Source organism: Caloenas nicobarica, chromosome 1 (assembly GCF_036013445.1).
Source record: "Caloenas nicobarica isolate bCalNic1 chromosome 1, bCalNic1.hap1, whole genome shotgun sequence".
Lineage (NCBI taxonomy): Eukaryota > Metazoa > Chordata > Aves > Columbiformes > Columbidae > Caloenas > Caloenas nicobarica.
This window is the reverse complement of record NC_088245.1, coordinates 29,035,737-29,054,908: the sequence shown is the minus strand read 5'-3', so window position 1 is coordinate 29,054,908 and position 19,172 is coordinate 29,035,737. Positions and strand designations below refer to the sequence as shown.

Sequence of the window (19,172 nt, the reverse complement as noted above, 5' to 3'; positions counted from 1 at the left end):
TCACAAATGTGCCAAATGTTATGCCTCTTTACTGACATTTCACTTGCAAGATCCGCTATCATTTTTTCCCACTGGCCAGCTTAAAGTCACGTCTTGACCTGGCAGCTTGCTGGAAGAGCTTGTGCTGCAGCGCGTCTAAGCCACCATGGGAGAAATGCAGATTCACTAAAGAAATACATCCATCCAAGCAAAATCTTCAGTTCCCGTTCTGCTTGTTTTTTCTCTGCTTCCTGTTGAGCAACTGCAAGGAAAGAGATGAGCAGTACAAACTATATTTAGTCCAAACTACATGTCCAATATGTCCAGAACTGATTTGAATCCCGAGAGGAAGATTCTGCTATATTCACAGAGTTCTGCTCTGCTCTGAGATGCTGCAAGTTCTCATTGCTAACAATGCATGTGAAGAACAAAGGAAATCCACACAGACCTTTCATGTGAGATATGCTAGGATATACACTTGAGGACATAAAGCTGGGCTTTGGTGAAGGAAGCCATAATAATAAAGACTTCAAACAGCACACTGAACCTCACCATGTCCCCATCTGCAGCCCGTGGAAGGCAGGGGCTGATGCCATGCTGCTGCTGGCAAATGTATTTCCCATCATGTGGGCCCACATTGCTCCAGCTGCGTGCAGGCTCTAGACTGAAGCGCCACCACCATCACCACCACACATGGCTGATCCTTCACACCTACTTCTGACCCTTAAGCAGCTGCTTTGGCCAGAGCTGGATGCAGCCGCATGCAGTGCCATGGGCTGTGTGCGAACAGGCAGCAGCATCACTGCCAAGAGCTCGTAGAACCCACTCTCAGATGGCCAGAGTTGTTCTGTAGGATCATGCACGTAGGGAAAGGCTGTCGTGGGCCATAGAGAGGTGGGTAAGGCACATATGGTGACTCAGTACTCAGTGCAGCAACCACACATGGGTCTTAACTTGTTATAACTTCATTTTTTCCCCATTTTATCCTCTGAGAAGTGAGACTCTGAGATCAGCTTTAGTTTGGGGCTGGCTCAGAATGGTCTGTCTCACACTTAGTGGAATCCTGTTTGAACTGGCGAAAGCTGTGGCCGCATAACAGTTAAGCTGGTAATAAACTACTAACTTAGAGTGGTTTTCCCAGTTAAAATAAAATCCACTCTTGCTTTACAGAAATAAGAATATCTTGCAACTTTACTTCCTAATTACAGCTTTAAATGCCAAATTCTTTCAAAAATCATTATAAGCCAGCTAAAGAGAGAAGTGAAAAACCGTTTTATCATAATTATACAACTACGAAGTTTTCTAATACAGAAGTATTTCAGAATTTCCATTTGTTTAAAGTGCCTTGTAGATTACTCCACAGTTTTTTAATTGCACAATCAAAATCAAACACCTGTTTGAAATTAGCATACATCCAAACAAGAAAAAAAGGCATGCATTTTTGACAGTGAGAATAATTAACCACTGGGAAAGACTATCAAAGGATATGATACATTCTCATTCACCCTCTTTAAATCACAAGCAGGTCTGTTTTTAAAAGACACTGTCTCTTATCCTGGGATGGTTTATTTGAAGTTCCATTACCTGTGCTATGCAAGAGATCATAATAATGATGGTCATTTTTTGCCAGAGAACATTTTGGCTGCTGGGACACTCACATAGCAAATCCCTGAGCTCTGGCTCCTGTCAGCTGCCATCAGCCTGCAATCCCTCTTTCCTGCAGATAAAACAGCCAGTAAGTTTGAAAGACATTTGTCCCCATTTGGTCTGCAACTCTCATGTTGCCCCTAGTACAGCCCTCTACCTGGCCTGGAAATCTCTTTGCTTGTTAGAATAAGAATAATATAGTATTTGCTCTGAAAATGTTTTATAAAAGAAAAAGTTATCCCACATATTTTATTAAGATGTAAGAGCCCAATTAAAAGGTGTTTTAGCCACCTTTCATTGATTTCACTACCCCAATACCTTTAAAAACACAGCTGTTTCTTCTTAGACTTAAATATTTGGACCTTGTTGCGCCAAGAGTTGTTCAAATACTGAATTAAATGCTGTCCCAGGCACAAATAGCTTACATACCTGCTGCAAAGCAGTGAGCCAAATTCCACTCCAGTGCAGAATTTTCCCTATTTCTACCCTGAGTATTCCGCCCCCCTCCTGCTCTGGCTGGGGCTGCAGACTAGACCTGCCTCTCGCCTCAATAACCAGAGGAACCAGGACCCCAGGGGATGTTCCTGCGCTCGCAAAAGGACAGAGCCAGTCACTTGAGGGTTCATCACCTAAATCCAGCCTACCTTAGTCCCATCCTCCAGGCATTGGATGAGTATAGATCCTAAGCAGAGGAGTTATTGCTGGTCTAAAGAGTACTTATAAGTCAGGTAGCACAAGGGGACAAGGGGACTGTGCTACAATGGCTTCTTTCTGCTTCCTCTCTATCCTCTCTTCTGCTTTCTTCTCATTCCACAGCTCAGTGGAGGCAACTGCAGCTCCTAGGCAGCAGGCAGGATCCTCAGAAACTCTCCTTGTTGTATCTGTAATTTTATTCGGTATTTTTAATTTCCACTCAGTGTCAAAGGATGAACATGTAGCTGTGGTCTCAAGTATCTTGTTATGCGAAAATATTCAGCCCAAAATACACAGTCTTCATAATACAGAGCAGAACTAATAATAGCAAGGACGTGTTGTTAACACGGTGCAAGGAAATAGATTATCACTGTAGCATGTAGCAAAGGCTGCAGCCAAAATTACCCCAAAAGTCATGCAGTATGATTTGTTAGACCTTCCAGTCACTCTCAGGCAACACAGAACTGCTCTACAGGTTGTGTCCTAGGCATGTAGTTTTTAAATAAGCATTTTTTGTCAGTGCTGTCCAATGCCCAGATTTTTACTGAAAGATTTTCCATTAATACTTTGAGAGGATTAATTCTAAGTATCACTGTGAAATCTTCATCAATTTCTTGAAATTGAAATTGTATCATTGCAAAGTGACACAATGAAACTTACAGTTTGTACATTTTTTAAATTTAGAAGACGTCAATAAGAGCAAATCCATGTAAAAAATTTGTCTTAAGTTCATGTATTCCAGATTGGAATTTGTAGAATAATTCACTTGGCATGACTTTAAGCCTCTTCGGCCACCTTCAGTTCCTCGGCACTTTCGCCATTACCCAGTCAATATATAAGCTATTTCTTCCTTTACTCCAAGCAGATGTGGGCTCATTGTGCCAAAATTTGCACCAACCAAAGACTGTTTTCACATCTCAGTAGTTCAGAGTAGTTCATCCGAGGGAGAGCTCACCAGTCACACTTGGCAGTATGCTTGACCATTTTTGCCCAGAAGAAGAGCAGCCCTGTGCTGACTCAGGGTATGAGCTGACCAAGCCCCTCCTGCCTGCAAGGAGTTATGTTATGTTTAGACATAACTACAGTCACAGCTCAGCTTCTGCAGGAGCCTTCATGCCAGGAGGGGGAATTATAGCATGATTAATAAACAGCTTTGCCTTTGATGCCAAATAGGAGGGAAAATATTGTGAACACAACAAGGTAGCTATTAGAAGGAGGATTGCAATTTTAATGTTGTGGTTAGAGGGGTTCTCCCTGAAATCTTCAGGATCTGTAATACTGGAAGAGTTTCTTTCCCTTTAGAGAAGAAGTCATTCAAAAGATATGGCAGGGTCAGGAGTCTGACTTCTCTGCTTTTGCAGTCACTTCTGTCTAGACTCGCCATGGCAGAGCTCTATCTGCTTGACTGTCAGCACCAGCCTATCTGGCATCCGTTCATTTTGGGCCATGATTTGCTTACCACTACTGTAATGGTAATTAATTAACTTATCCTATGGGGTTTATTCTCATATGAGTAAAGTATCTGCTGTATCTTTGCACAAATATGCCTTTGTGCTAAGCAGAAGTAAGAAAAGCCAAATGAAGTCTCCATAATGCCCAACTGAATGGAAGTGCTTGTGGAATATGGACATTTAAAAGGACACAAGTATTAAAGAACTGGGCACCTGAAAAGGAAGTTCTCTTAATTATAGCCATGATGCCAGACAGGGGGCAAAATATTGTCAAGACAGAAACAAGGTAGTTATTGAACGGGAACTGTAAGGTTTTATTGCTAATTTAACTAAGAGCAACATTAAATTCTATTGCAAAATGTTGTCTCTTCTCATGCACCAAGGCTGAATAATGCCAGCCTATATTCAATAAAGGTCTCAGGTGCTTACAACAAGAATTAGGTGGAGCTGAGTTATGTAAAGCCAAAGTCGTAATCCAGTGACTTTCCATTGTAAGCCAGGGTCCACAGTGTGCCCCAAGTTATGGTTTCCTCATCATCCTCATCAGGAAATGTGACATTATCCCTAGTGTCCCTTCCTCTCAGTGATGCCAGAGAAGGAAATACAGATGTGCAGAGGAGTGGTGGGGCAGCCCAGTCTTCCCCAGCCTCAAGTTCTGACGAGGAAGCTCTCTGGGGGTAAGACTTTCCAGAGTATTGTGATCTCTTCGTCATTGTGTATACTCGGCCATGGCTTCTACCTAATTCTGGATTTATTTAAGCTCACCAGGTGAAATTCTGTTCAAAAGAGAGGTGAGTCCACAGTCAGTAGGTTTCTGAGACGTCATTCTGAAACAACTCATTTTCCATTGTATTGGATAACAAGCACAGAAGCCTCACTCAGGGCTCTGGGTTGCACTCCCAGCTGGTGGGCACCTGAGCCCTCCCCTGGGTCAGGCCATGTGAACTGTGAAGAAAACTTGTCCACAACTGGCTTAAATATCTCACAGGACAAATAAACATCAAAATTGTGATGCCTAGTGCATAGCAAAAAATGTAGCTTTTTATTGACACAATAGAACATGGTTCAACACTTGTTTATTAAAAGTTCAATTAATGAGATTACAGTTGTCATTAATCTAATTTGTAATCAATGTTTATTGAATGTGTATGTCCTTGACTTTTGTAGAATTAAAAGGAAAGTACATGGTAAGTCATGCTATTGCCTTATGCAGTATCAGACAACACACTTTTGAAAAATCACAATGTTTGCTTCTCACTTGATATGTCTACGCTAAAAGATGATGTACAGCTGCAGGTGTATGTCTGTCCAGATCAGCTAGTCTAAAAGGTCGCAGCCACAGTTGCTAGTGTTGAGTTTCTTGAACTTTATGTCTTGCAATGTTTGATAATTACGAGATAATAACAGCTTATTTAAACATTTCCTTACGCCAAATTATATATCATGTAATGAATAAAACAGTGCATTGCTGTATGTGCAGTTCACCATAATCTTTTAGCATGAGATTGATGGCAAGTGTTTATGCTTCAGGACATAGGTGGCTTAAGTGATTAATAATGATCACATGAGCGAGTGTGTGTGAAACATGGAAGCAGAATCCCAGCAAAGCCACTGTGAGCATGTCCTGACCATGCCATCCAAATACTCTGCATTTACAGCAGCCTGCGAGGCTAACAGGGCAATTGCCTTTGTGCCCAGGAACAAAACCTTCATTAATTTGCTTTCTGTTACTGATTATTTTGTTATTACTAATATATAAGGGGGGAGATGAAAAAGCTTGTCTGGGATTGTGCTCTTTCCTGGAGTGCAGCATGTCTTAGCGAACAGCGATGTGTTGATCACAAGTTCAGCCTAACTCAGAAGAAGGTAATTTTCCAGTTTCTGAATCTCTTACCTACTGTGGAACAATGCAGACACGTGATTCCTTGCTTGCTTTGTCTCTCTCTTTTCCAGCTCTGTCTCTTCTTTTCTTCCCTTTGTTTTGTAAGTTTTATTAGTTATTCTACCATAATTCTACAAAAATACTGCATTATATGAAAGGATTAAACACTAAAATTACATCACAAAATCGTATAAAAGTTCTAGTTGGTACTTAAAAGGTCCTTTTATTAGGCAAATACTTTGCTATGGATAAACCAGTAGTTTATCAACCAGTATTTCTCTTTCACACATAATCTCTCATAAAAGCCTTACTTCTGTCCCTCATAATATGAAATAATGACGGGTACAAGTCAAATGCCCCTGTGACTGCTGCATTTCCCAGAGGTTTGCCTAATTCTGAGGATGGTCAAGACATTGCCTGGTGTATCTAAATGCCCCAAGCTATTCAACAGCCAAGATCATTCAAGGAAGTAATAAACCTACACAAGAGGTCTCCTACCCTTGTCATCTATCAGTCATGGATCTTGGCTCATCCATAGCACAGAGGGACAGATGGGCATGTAGTTTATATGAAGACATAAGGAGTTTCTGAGGAGCTTAATCAGAACTTTTCCCCAAACAGGTCACTGTAGTTGTATTTAAAGAGTTCAGGCTATTCCTAAGTATCCCTGATTGCCCTGAGAGTTGAAAGCATCCGTCCGTAATACAGGGGCCTTAATTAGTAAGCTGGCTCTTTCACTGTCTGTCACTTGGCAGTTCTCATTCCCGCTTCAAAGGCACCAAGATAGTATGGCAGTATGGAGCTGTCTTCTGTTCCCTGGAGAAGGCAGTGCCAGGAGCACAAGCAGTTGGCACACTCAGCCCCAGAAAGATCCCCTAGTGGAAAGGAGAGGAAATTTCCAAATAAATACAACCAATATAGTGGCTCATCTATGTCCTGTGATCTCCCTGCCATCACACATATGTGAGGCACGCTCATGTACTGTGGTCCCAGGAAATTTGAATGTCCTCCTGCAGGCACGTAGTCTAAAAAGAAATTAAAGAAGCTCCTACGTGGCTCTGAGCTATACTAGACACCACAGGGATGGTGGGAGCTTAACTATCTACATATAGTTTTATATTTCTGCACCAATAACTGCAGGCTGACATGTACTCTTGTTTTCTCTTGATGCACACGCCACTGGGGACTGACCTGCATTAATGGCCATAAGGCAGGCTCGTGGCTCCAACTGGAGGCTGTCTCTCCCTGGACGGGTATAGCATCCTGAGAAGGAGCCCATGTTTCTGGTCCTTGGAGCGATGCTCTAATCTTGAATCATTGAATATTAAGGTCAAGGGCAGGATATTCTCCACTATAATTCAATTAAGTGGTAATTGATAAGTTCCAAAAGAAGTTAGCATATACTTTAATTTTTACTACTTTATGTAGCTAATACCATATTTGTGTTATCTGTCCAATCTACTCAGAACTTATTAAACTTTCACTTCTCTAGAGAAGGCTGTTCAGAAACTTTCTAGTTAACCATTTTTTTAATTATTTCTCCATTTACCCTTGAAATCTAGTTCTCACCTTTCCACCCACTTGTCCTAGTGCCACCCACACACATATGCACGCACATACCTCATGTGTACCACCAAGTCATACATATCTCACTCGTTAAATGATTCAGCTCACCTAGTTCATGTCTGCTCAGAATGCAGAAATTATCAATTCCCTTTCAACCTACCCACACTGTTTCATAAATACTATCCTCACTTGGGCATAAGTAGTTTTGGTCAAATAATCTCCACTGATACCCAAAGAAGACCCAAGCTCTGCATTACCACCTCGACTCTGAAGTGCAACTCCGAACCTCAGAAGCATCAAGACATCTTAGATCAGTCCCATCATTATCCATGTACCTCTATGGTCTCCTTTGCAGACAGTGCTCTCAGAACAGCTGCAAGTCTTCTAAAGCTCCGCTGAGATTCACAAAAGGACATAGTTGTCTGAGGTGAGACTGTGCTGGAATTTAAGCACCTTTCTAGGTCTAAGACAGAAATCCACAAATTCCACCTGTCTTTAGACATTTACACATTTTGCCAATCCGGTTCCTTGGCCCAGCCTATGTAACTAAGCAGAGCAATCCTGATGGTGCTTGATCAGTAGGTGCCTGACCTAAAAGTACAGTTACAAGATCAAGTTCTTCAAAAAGCACAATGGGCTTAGCCATGGGAGATGTTACCCCTTTTCTTATGATACCTTAATGGCTAGAACAATTCTCCAGTCCTGGTTCATGAGGCATTGGTGTAGGCCTGGAAGAGTGACTTTATAGACTAAGCTGACCTCACTGAGAAGACATGAAGGTCTTGACATCAGTTTCGTATTTTATCTAACTAGAATTTCACATAAAGTGGACAAGTTGTTCTTGGAACAGGGACTTTATCCAAATATCCCCTCTTAGATTAATGTCCCAATCTATGCTTTAAGGGGTTAAACTTGGCTTTTCTCCAGTGTTAAAATGCTGGGATTGTCTTCTGCAAAGTGCTCTGTTTCTGAAAGCAGCGGCTTAGGTACCCCAGTGCACAAGAGAGCTGCAGAATATGAAACCTGATCTGACAAAAACGTGTCCCTGCAACCCAGCATTAAGTGTTTAATCCCTGTGACGGGGGAAGGGTATAGAACCCAACTCTGCCATTGGGGTTTCCTATTAGAAAACTTTGGCAGATCCCTATTCAACACATTGTCTCTTTTGATTCTCATTCACAGGTCAGATGACTAGAGTGTTTAAGTGTTTTATTCAGAGGTGCAGATACCACTAAGCACCTGAAATTTAGTACAGTGACTCCAAACGTTACCGTATTATCCTGCCTTTAGGGATCTAGTTCATACTCTGTCATCCTAATTTTTCATTTCCAATGTTAAATAGACCTTTAAAGCCTGTAGCCTGTTTCTGTAGCCTATCTACTGTCGAGACAAAAGTCACTAATGGATAAGAAGCAACAAGAAGTTGACAACAACAAATATTTGAGGCATTAATGATATGGCTTGTTGTCACTATCTCCTAGCAAGGTATCTGGGTACAGAACTTCCTTCCACTCCTATCCTTGTTGCCTCATATTTATATTTTATTAAATTCAACAGATTACAGATGCCACAATATGAAAATTGTCTCTTGACAATTGTTGAAAGAGACACATGTCTCATGGTATGGGATGTGTATACCTCATATAACTGTAGTAATGCAAGCAAACCTACTATATTCATTTTCATCTCTGTATTATATCAGAGTTGAGCCTTTCATGACCGCGGGTCTGCCACATAGGATTGTACCTTCTTTCTGTCGCATAGCCTAAAGAAATAACTAGAAACTACTAGAAATGAAAGTATTAGCTAGAAATACGCTATTGAGGCCTAGTAGGCAAGCTAAATATGAATCATTGCAAAAAGGCAACACATCACTTATTCCCTTTTACTTGTTAGTAAAAGGCGAATATTTTGCCAATGTTTTAAAGGTGTTGTTTTCATACTATAAACAGAAGTAAGAGGATTTTAAAAAGATAGCTTATCAAATGATAAACAAAAAAGATAAAATTATTTGCTTTGTTGTTTTAAGTACATAAATACTTAAAAGTTCGGGCACCTGTGTTCACAGATCAGTCTAGAGTCCTATTTTGCAATCATAAGGTATGATATGCTGGCTAAATAACTTAAATATAGAACATAAAATCCCATTCCATATCTGAGAAATGCTAACAGTATTCCACTTGTATGTAGATGAAATATACTTATTCTAATATCCAAATATTTACCCTAAATTCCGACTCTGAATGACCGCACATGTTAAAATGACAGACCCAGATGTTTAACCTGTTGGACACAGGAATACAGCTGTTTGAAGGTAGATTTCTATAGAGAATCAAGTAACTTAGCTAAATTTTAGTTGATATTTAGCAACAGGTTTAAATATATTATGACACACACTAAAAGCCCGCTAATTTTTAATGAATGTCTGTATTAATAGATCCTCTCTATTTATCCTCTGCATTCTTTTTGCAGGTCATATTGACTCTCCTGGGCCCTCTGTAATATTTTTCTGCCATTCTCGAGAGGCTGATTCAATCCAATGACTTTCTTTCACCCATAGTCCTGGGCCCATCAATTACCCCGACCCCTTTTCTTGCTATCCAGTCAGCTCAGCTGGATCTTTAAAAACCAGCCAAATATTTTGTCTTGAAATAAATAAGAGAAACCACTTCCAACTTGCACATTGCGTACAGAAGACCACCATACAAAGGTTCTCATATCTCCAGGATGTCGTGACTCACACATAAAACAAGAAAACAACAAAAGATTCCTCAAAGCGCACATTTCCTGGAGTCCCCAAGATTCAATTAAGAATGCAACCAGGCTTTCCCACTTCTGTGATGGCTGAACTGCTAAGCTCTGCTTGCAATAAGGCCTGCGTCCAAGATATTTAAAGTTATTTAGTTATCTATCTCAGACGCTTAAGCATTTGGACTATGTCTGATTTAGATTTCTCTGAAAAACAGAAATTACATGTCTCTTTTAGGACCAAAGTTCTGGCAGAAGTAAACTCCCCTGGGATATGAGCTGCAAATAAAAGTATCTACCCTCAAATGGAAAGCACAGTAGCTATTATTTTGAGCAGAGAAGCATTTTCAGCTTAATTCAGCTGAGAAAGAAGGAACCCACCTACACACAGAGGTCCTTCAGAACCCTGGGGATCAGAATGCTCCTGACAACAGTAGCCTAATGATTAAACTACATCCTGCTGGATGGAAGAGCCAGGTTTGGTAAAGCTGAAGATATTCAAACATGGGTTTGAATCTTGTGGCTTAGCAGATAGAACATTTATCTAAGAGGACAGGAAGCTGGTTTTTGGTCCTTGCTCTGAATTTTGTGAATTTTGCTTTAATAAGGTAAATTAGATTGAAGAAGGTTTTGAACTGAAAACTGTATCTAAAGATTCTTCTTACTGGCATGGTGGTTTTAACTATTAGACTAAAATGTGTCTCATGTGCTTGTTCTCTCTGGCCCCAGGAGTTTGGTACCTGACCGCATGTTGACAATTTCAGTAGGACATATGCAGGGTGCTGTCTTCACCTTTTTAGCTCTCCAACTGAGGACCTTGATCCTGTCAGAATATATCAGACACTACTCAAGAGCTCACACTGTACTGGGAAGCAAAGCAATATGTGACATCTCTGTCCCAGTGAAGCTGAAATGTTGAACCACTTAGACCAGGGACTTGTCACACTCTAGAGAGTGAACCAGCAACAGTAAGTCATGCTTTTTTTGAAAAGTGCCTATAAGCATCAAGAAAAGGCTAGGTTCTTTTAGCATTTGTGGTCTTCAGGTAAAGAAGGGTTTGCGATCATTATTTTGGACTTACACAGATTCGACATCGATCCTGCTTTAAGCCTAAGCCTAAGCTTTTTATTGGATCTAGCTCCTAATGCCTATTGAATTAATTTCTTTATCTCAATTAACATTTAGCTCCTATACACCTTTGAACATCCAAACCAGTATCACAGCCTTCTGTGTCACTCCTGAATGTCTCTAGCCCAACACTATCTCTCATTCATGGATTGCTGTCAAAAGTTGTCAGGGTATCCAGCCATCAGCATGCACACTGGCAATAGAACACCCACACATTTGCTCCCTCTGCTGAATGCACCGCTCCCACTGTGCTCCAAAGTTTTGTCCCCCTGGAGAACATAAATGCCAAGATACCTCCTGTATCAGAGTCCCCTAACATCCTGAAACATGTAAATAAATTTTAGAACTACTGTAAAATATTTATTTCAGAGCTAAGCAAAGAACTAAAAAACTTCACTATTATGTAGCTTCAGCTATATGTTGGAACTGAAACTTTCACAGTTAATGTGGTATTTCACAGTGGCAGTGAAACAAATATAGCTTAAAACAACACTTTTTCCTTCTTAAATTCTAGGATGTCAGTAACATTATGTAGCCTTGGTGTTTCTTTTAACAGACTACCTACGATGGCATTTGTGACCATCACCCAGAAAATTGCTGAAGTGCAATATAATCTGTCTATTTTTTTCTTTCTGGACAAACTTTGCGCGTGACCCAGCTTGGGAGACCCACGATGATGGAGCACCAGAGCCTCCCGTGTGCCTGCCCTGTGGGACTCTTGTGTGGGATCATCCTGGGCTCTCCTGTGGGCAGATCCCAGGCTTTCCTGCTTCACTCAAACCACACAAAGCAGCCTCACTGAATGCCAGGGCTGTTCCCTGTATTTTCTCTTGGTGTTTGATTAGCGTCAGGTAGCAAGCCACAGAAAAATGCAGTAAACCTAATTCAGACATGCTCAACACAGTCATGGCACTCCTTTGTAAAATTTATTTAATGCTTTGTAGATATGCTTAAGCAACACGATGAAAAAATGTAATTCAAAGGCTTTGTCTGTAATAACAATCCAGTGAAATTCTCAGTCATGTTACACAGTCCTCATTTACAAAAACCAAAAACATTTGTGCATGTGAATGAATGGTAAGAGGCCTGTGGCTGTGGCCTTCAATTTCTTCAGGGTAGAAACAGCGTATCTATTCTGCTATGCAGTTACATCCTGAAAGTTACACGATGTTACCGAAGTCAAAGCCTTACATTTTTCAAACAGGGGTACAGCTGGAGCTCTAAGTCAAAACAATGGAATAAAAATTTGGAAAAAAAATGTGAACCTATCAACAGATGTCATACTTCTTAGAACGCTGGCTAATTACACAAGCAGATTATCAACTGCAATGTCAATACTAAAATACTGAGTTAGTTTTTATACCGTTCCTTGTGTTATGTATGACACAAAACCTTAGAAAAAAAATCCCAGAAAAATATGAAGCTTTACTGCAATAGAAATTAATGCAAGAAAATGGTGGTTTTAAGTACTAAAGAGATATGAAGCATTGCTTCTTCGTATCCTGCTAAGGAGCAACAGCTGTACTTGATTTTAAGTTGACGTGCTTCAGAACTCATATTCATATAGGTATTTAATGATCCAAACATAATGGTCCTGTATAGTATAATTACTTACATGAAGACTCAACTTCATATGTAATCTTTTAAAAAGATGCTTCAGTGGAACACTCGCTTTGGTTCTAAAAATGAATAAGCTCTTTAACGGTGAAAATGCTTTGGAGGGGTTGGAGACTATTGACCATGGATCTTGAGCACAGTTGACAATCAGTGTTATTCCTTCTTGACAGATTCCTGGTTTCTTCCTCCTTCGGAGTATAGCCAATACAAGGAAAACAGGTAGAGTGCAAGACAAACCATCAAATCATAGTGGTAGAGTGTTGCAGCAAATGAAAGAAAGAAGAAGAAATAAAATATTTTGCAAGCAATATGTTTTAAACCTGGAAGCTCACTAGGTAACTTAAGTGCTTCACTCTTCTGGTTAGAAACATCTGCAGAATCAGAAATGTGCTGGCTTTCCTTCTGTGAGTCATCAAGCCAGTTTAGCGTTTTCCGCTCAGTTAGTAAATGGTCAGATTGAGAGCTTCTCCCTCCAACTTCTTCAGTAGGCTTACTAATTGAAACCTCTAGCCTTGATGACTGCTCTTGTTTGAACTCTGCTTGATGGAAACTTTGACCTATATTCCTTCCTCCTCCTTCTCTAGAAATCACTATGTCTGAAGCTTCAGGAGAGACGTTTTTATTAATAGATGTCATTTCATTCGGTACACCTAAATTGTACCCTGACTCAGCAGCAACCTTGTCAATGACTTTGAATTCAAAGTGTCTATACAGATGCTCCCTATCTCCTGCCACGGTGTCTCCTTCAGAAGATGCCACTGAAGAGCTTTTATAATGGTAACTTGGCACAGCATTTGTACCAGAAGATGGCATTTTTGTTTCAGCTTCAGCACGTGAATAGGAAAGTGTACCAACATGGCTTTCTTCTCTACAGAGCACTTCTGCTTCCTCACTATATAGATGCTTCTGGATACTTGGGGGATATTTAGATACTTCTGAATATAAACCTTGCTGCAAATCTGCTTTCTTTTCTGTAGTAGAAGCCTTTACTGCTTCTCCTCCAGGTAGAATATTGCTGATGTCTGGTTGTGCTTTGGCACGTCTTTCCCTGCTATTGCATACAGACATAGTTTCTCCTTGCAGTGTCTCATGTACACGTGCATTATAAATACCTAAAACTGATTCCTTTTCAAATTCGGTGTCATATAATACACCCACTGTGTTGAGTTGACAAAGAGCATAATGTGAACCATCATTTCTCCCTTCATGTGTATCAAATGCTGTTTCCTTTTCCTCTGTGGGCCTGTCACTTAGTGCAGTCTCTTGAGGTAGCTTAGCAATTACTGCTTTTTCACTGGCAGACATTTTTTCTGGAGCACTTTCTGATGTTGTTTTAATTATATAAGCTGTACCTGCCTCTGCTTCCTCTGTGATACCCTTCTCAGAGACAGAAGACTTTTCCTTTGTGGAAGACAAACCCCAAGCCTCTGTGCTCCCCCTCACTCCCCACCGAACCTCACTACCCCATTCGTGCCACCTCTGCTCTGCGGGGTTTGTTTCCCTTTCCTTTCCTATCAGTCTTCCTTCATTTGTGTTGTCTGACTTTCCTCTGTCTTTTAACCTTGTGAATCCTCTGTGTTCCCAAGTGTCTTCAGCTCCCCTTTCATCCCACGGAGAGGATGACGGGGGGTCTGCCTGTGCGGGCCAGGGTGCCTGTTTGTTGTCTTCGGCTGACAGAGGTGTTCCATTCGATGCTTTGGCAGCGTGTTTTCTCTGTGACTTGAAAGGCTTGGGTGCTTCCTCCTCGCCGATTAGTGCTAAGTCTGCTACTTCAATGACTTTCTTCTCCTTACCTGCATCAGTGTTACAGTTCTTTGCTGACACTTCACCAACTCCTTTTTTTTGTGTATATTGGCTTTTTACAGAATCTATTGAGGCATCACCATGTGCAAAAGCGTCGGCATATAAATCTCCTCTTAAATGTACCCGAACTTTGCTTTCAATCATCTTGATTTTTCCTTCATTTTTGTCAGTGTCTGACAACAATGAATCCAGAGTTTGGTGAGACATTTGTGGCGCTTGGTGCACTGGAGCTGGATTAGCATTGCCATCCAGCGTCCCTGCTACATGTGCATTTAATTGCATGGATTCATCATGCTCTGGAGAAATGGTTTCTGGTCTCATTTCACAGGCCCCTTTCAAGGCATCAGCAGCATCCTCACTGATGAATAACCTCTCCATCATCTTACTTCCCGAGGCACTATCCGTTTTACCTTTTGAAATATCTGTGTGGCTCTCTCCTTGTCGGCTTGAGACAGTAGTCATAATATCGATAGCCTCATTCTGTTTTGTCCCAGGAAAATATTTTGCTGATAAAAGGCTTTCACTGGTACCAGTACGATCCAACGACTGCTCACCGCTGTTTACCAAGCCAGCAGCTACTTCCTTCCCTGGTGACTGAGTATCATAATCTCTTAGGGAATACTTAACTTTATCTTTTAATTCTCCTCCTGTCTCTCGTGAAATGTTTTCGGATGACGAACTGATGGGCACAGGGTGTCTCAGTAAGTCACTGCTGCTTTCTATACAGGTTAGCTTTTTCTCCAATCTTTCAGTTTCACTTGGAAAATTAACTGGTTCTGTTGTGTATAAATTCCTTTCATCTCTGGAAGAGGTACCTCTAGCTCCTGTGAAGTGCTGATTTAGCTGAAACAATAGAATAGAAAAGAATGATCAAAAAGCACTTTGCAAAAATATGCCAAATTAGGGAGGCAGGATTTCGTTATGGAAAGTCTTGTTTTCAGTAGCAAAGCTTTTATGGAAACGTGTTCCAAACCATTTGCAAAATTTGCATTGTATGTATTTTTTAACATAGGTAATGAGCTTTATGGTGGTGCTGAAAGGAGCAGGAAATAAAATAGCATTCAGAACCCTCTCTCTTTATTCATGAGTTCAGTAAGCTGCTAGTGCATTTTATACAAATTAAATCTGAAGAGAATATTCCCTTAAAGGGAGGCTAATTCATTCTCTACACATTCAGTTCTAGGTTTGGAGAGAGGGAGGCGAGTGGGGGAGGATTGGCACTTAAATTAGGGCATTGATACAGTACATCAAAGCCTGGTAATGTACAGTATTGTCCAGTAAAACAAAGACACATTTCACACTGACAAATACTGTAAGGATTATCTGTGCTTCATTTCTCCCAGGGACCATTTTACAGGCTTCAAACCAGGCTGTTTTTTAGACAATCTGGTAAGACACGAGTTGGAAATGAGATTAACGAAGTAAAAGGCCAGAAACTAATCACTCTCCCTCCTAGCTCCCAAATATGATATTGTATTATTCAGCTATGCCTGCTTGTCATTGCACTCTCTTCTCACTTTAGCACAGTCACACTGATAGCACTGGCTGATCAATTAGAGGCTAGCTTCTTGGGCACCCCTTTATGCGTTTGCACTTGCTGTAGATACCCCATTACAGTTTCTCTTATTAATATGTTCACTGCAAAGCCTCTGCAAACTATTAATAGTAAAACGTCACTCAAAGAAAAGTGAGGGAACTAATGTCTCTGCAAATTCTGTTTTAATGACCCTCTGCCAACCAGTGCTCAAGTGTATTTGAGTTCTTCGGTGATGCCAACTGTCAGGATTTAACAGCGAGATGCCTGTGTTTTTTTCCCCTCCTCATAACTGACATTTGCATGATCTCAATAATTATATGCAAATCTTGCGATTTCCCCTTCTTCTCACATAAGGCTCATGTTACTTGTCAACTGCACAGCTGTCTTGTGAGCCAATGCCTGTGCATTTCAAAGATTTGGTTGTATTTCCATCTATTATAAGCCTTCATTGTTTAATTCATTAAAGGGCGCATAGTGCAAATTAACATCTAAATTATAGCTCCCTCTTCATTTATTGTACGGACAATCCTGGCAATTGATAAACAAATGGTTATATTTGATTCTGCTTTTTTGTAAAAGGGTGGACTAAGAACAACAAGGAATTTTAGAGATCTTCCTTTTTATGTTTCACCATTAAAAAAAAAAAAGGAGACATTGACTTTTAGGCAGTGAAAGGTCCCACAATAGGCAACAATTTTCAACTTTTTTCAAGTAAAAGACAAGAAAAAAATGTATTCAAATTAGAGGAATTTATTCTCTACCAATAAGAAAAAAAAAAAAAAAAGAACGGTTCTCATCTTCCTCTCCTGTCTGATTCAGCATTCACATTTTCACAGGTGATAGCTATTATAATCTATGATTACGAATTTATGCACCCAAATGATATGAGCTGAGAACAGACACTGAGAATAATAGACTGCTGTACGTGTCTCATTTATTGCCATTTTTTCTTCCATACTGAAAAATGCAAGCCAAACCTCACACACACATGCACATGCACAAATCCAAATAGACTGAATGTTCATTGAGTGTGAAATTTATTATAACAAATTTAATGTCAAATACTGATATAGAATAATCTGCTAATAGAAATATAAATATATTTATTTTGCTCATATAGCATGTTACATAGTTATGCTTTGAAAACCCCAAAAGCAAACAGTACTATAAATATAAGACATTTACTAAATATCAAGCGTTTATGGAAGAATATTCCTATCCTAGATACTAGGAGGAGAGATTTTTTTGAAATGCTACTCTTCTAATTCCTTCCAACTGTCACTTAGAGCCTCTGGTAAAGGAGTAAAAGGGAGAAGTAATTAATTTAAGACTAGAAAAAGTTGCTGCACTATAGTGAAATCAGAGCACCTTCTATTGTTGAATCAGTTAGAGATTCAATGAAAGTACAGACCAAGGCTTTACATTTGTAAATTAGTACATCAGTCAGCTCTGTTAAAAGGGAGCATTTCACCAGCTTTGAAGCGTAAATGGATTCGTATCATTTAATACTGTAGATATAATTGTATAACACTTACCAGCAACTCTAATTCTTTTTCATCATCTTCGTGATCATCCTGGTTGTATTCTGCATTTTTATCTTTTATATTTTCATTAGCTGGTTTGGTGTCTTTGTCTTCTGCTTGTGAATAAACAATCTCTGGGATGTTTGCATCTGAAGAGTTAACAAAAACATACTCGAATCATTTACATGAGGTTGTTTTTCACACTTTTTTTTTTAATTAACATGTGCAATAAGGAAGAACTAATTAAACTGGGTGTTGTACCTGAAGTCCTTGAATTATTCCATGTGTCATTGTCAGATGTTGCCAATATTTCTTCTTTGCTGTTAAACAAAAAGAAACTTCCTGTGTTATTCTGCAAAAAAAATACTGTTCTAATTCCTCTTAGACTTGGCTATAAAGACGACTAGTTAATTACACAACATTTTGAACACTGTTTGATATTCTGAAAAGAACAGCTTTATAAAAGGTAGCTTTTTTGAGTGACCTGATATTAAGTCTTGGTCAAAGAGAGAATTGGCCAAGAAAATGGAAATGTGTTGACCTTCAGATTACATTGCAAAGCTGATGGGTTTTCCCAGGCCTTTTCTGAGAAAGCAGCACAAAGGTGATTAGATGGGTCAGTGACAGGAGAGCGTAACTTTGGGGTCAGGCAAGGGTCTGGAAGGATATATTTGTTGAAGAGACTGGGTCTCTTTCTTGCTTATATTTTTGAAATATTTGTATGTATACAGAGATTGCTGGAAAAATATGTATTTGTTACCTGAAATAAATCAAAATATTCTCCTTGTGTATATACAGTATAAATCCTGTTGCTAAACTGTGCCTGGCCAGCAGGAATGAATTCTGCTTCCCTGCAGCTGGTGTAATTTTTACTGTTGCTTTGCTGGCTGTGAAAACAAAGGCCAGGTCCAACACGACAAACACCTACAGAGAGATGCTGAGTGCCTACAGTCCTCATCAATATCAATGCAAAGTGATAGCAGTTTGAATCGCTAGCTTATAGGGATGTAACCTTTAGGTGAAAAGGAAAAAAAAATGTAAAAAGAATGTCACTTATGTAAAATGTAAATTATTATATCACTCCTAATGACTTCTCTATGAGGAGCAATTTTTTTTTCTGTAGGTCTTAATCTATGCATTTTTCAACCAGCCATCCACCTCTGTTACTCAAAATTGCTTTCTAATTTTCAAATATTAGTCTTTTCCCTTTCTATTTTATCCTAGTGTCTTTCCTTTGAATTGATATAACATTAACTCTGCCACCTAAATGCTTAATTCAGAAGGAGGATGCTAAATTTATACTCTGTTAAAAGAACCTAGACATCGACTGTCACCAACTTTTTAAAATCCAGCCTTTATAGGGAATGCCAGACTAAAGAATACAGAAGATCCTGTCAGTCTAGCATCTGATCTCTGACCACCACCAGATACTTTGGGGGAAGATGTAAACTTCTTGTAGGAAAATACTTGGAGCAATTTGCACTACCCTATTAAATTTCCTCTTGGCCTTTTGTTGTTAGAAGCTGTCCTTGAAGCACAAGACTTAACACCCTCTCAACGGCTCTTTTTCACCATTAATTGCAATAATGCTGAATATT

The 19,172-nt window shown here is 39.8% G+C and overlaps 1 protein-coding gene across 1 annotated transcript in view; it reads right to left on the bottom strand.

Annotated features, from left to right (window-relative positions):
- Nucleotides 1-4,820: 4,820 nt before the first annotated feature.
- Nucleotides 4,821-19,172, bottom strand: part of PPP1R3A (protein phosphatase 1 regulatory subunit 3A) — a 34,678-nt gene continuing 20,326 nt past the window's right edge. The window contains exons 2-4 of the mRNA XM_065628823.1: nucleotides 17,836-17,894; nucleotides 17,587-17,723; nucleotides 4,821-15,357 (exon numbers count right to left, since the gene is read on the bottom strand). Coding sequence (XP_065484895.1) covers nucleotides 12,865-15,357; nucleotides 17,587-17,723; nucleotides 17,836-17,894 — 2,689 coding nt within the window. The 3' untranslated portion in view covers nucleotides 4,821-12,864. The remainder of the gene's footprint in view (nucleotides 15,358-17,586; nucleotides 17,724-17,835; nucleotides 17,895-19,172) is intronic.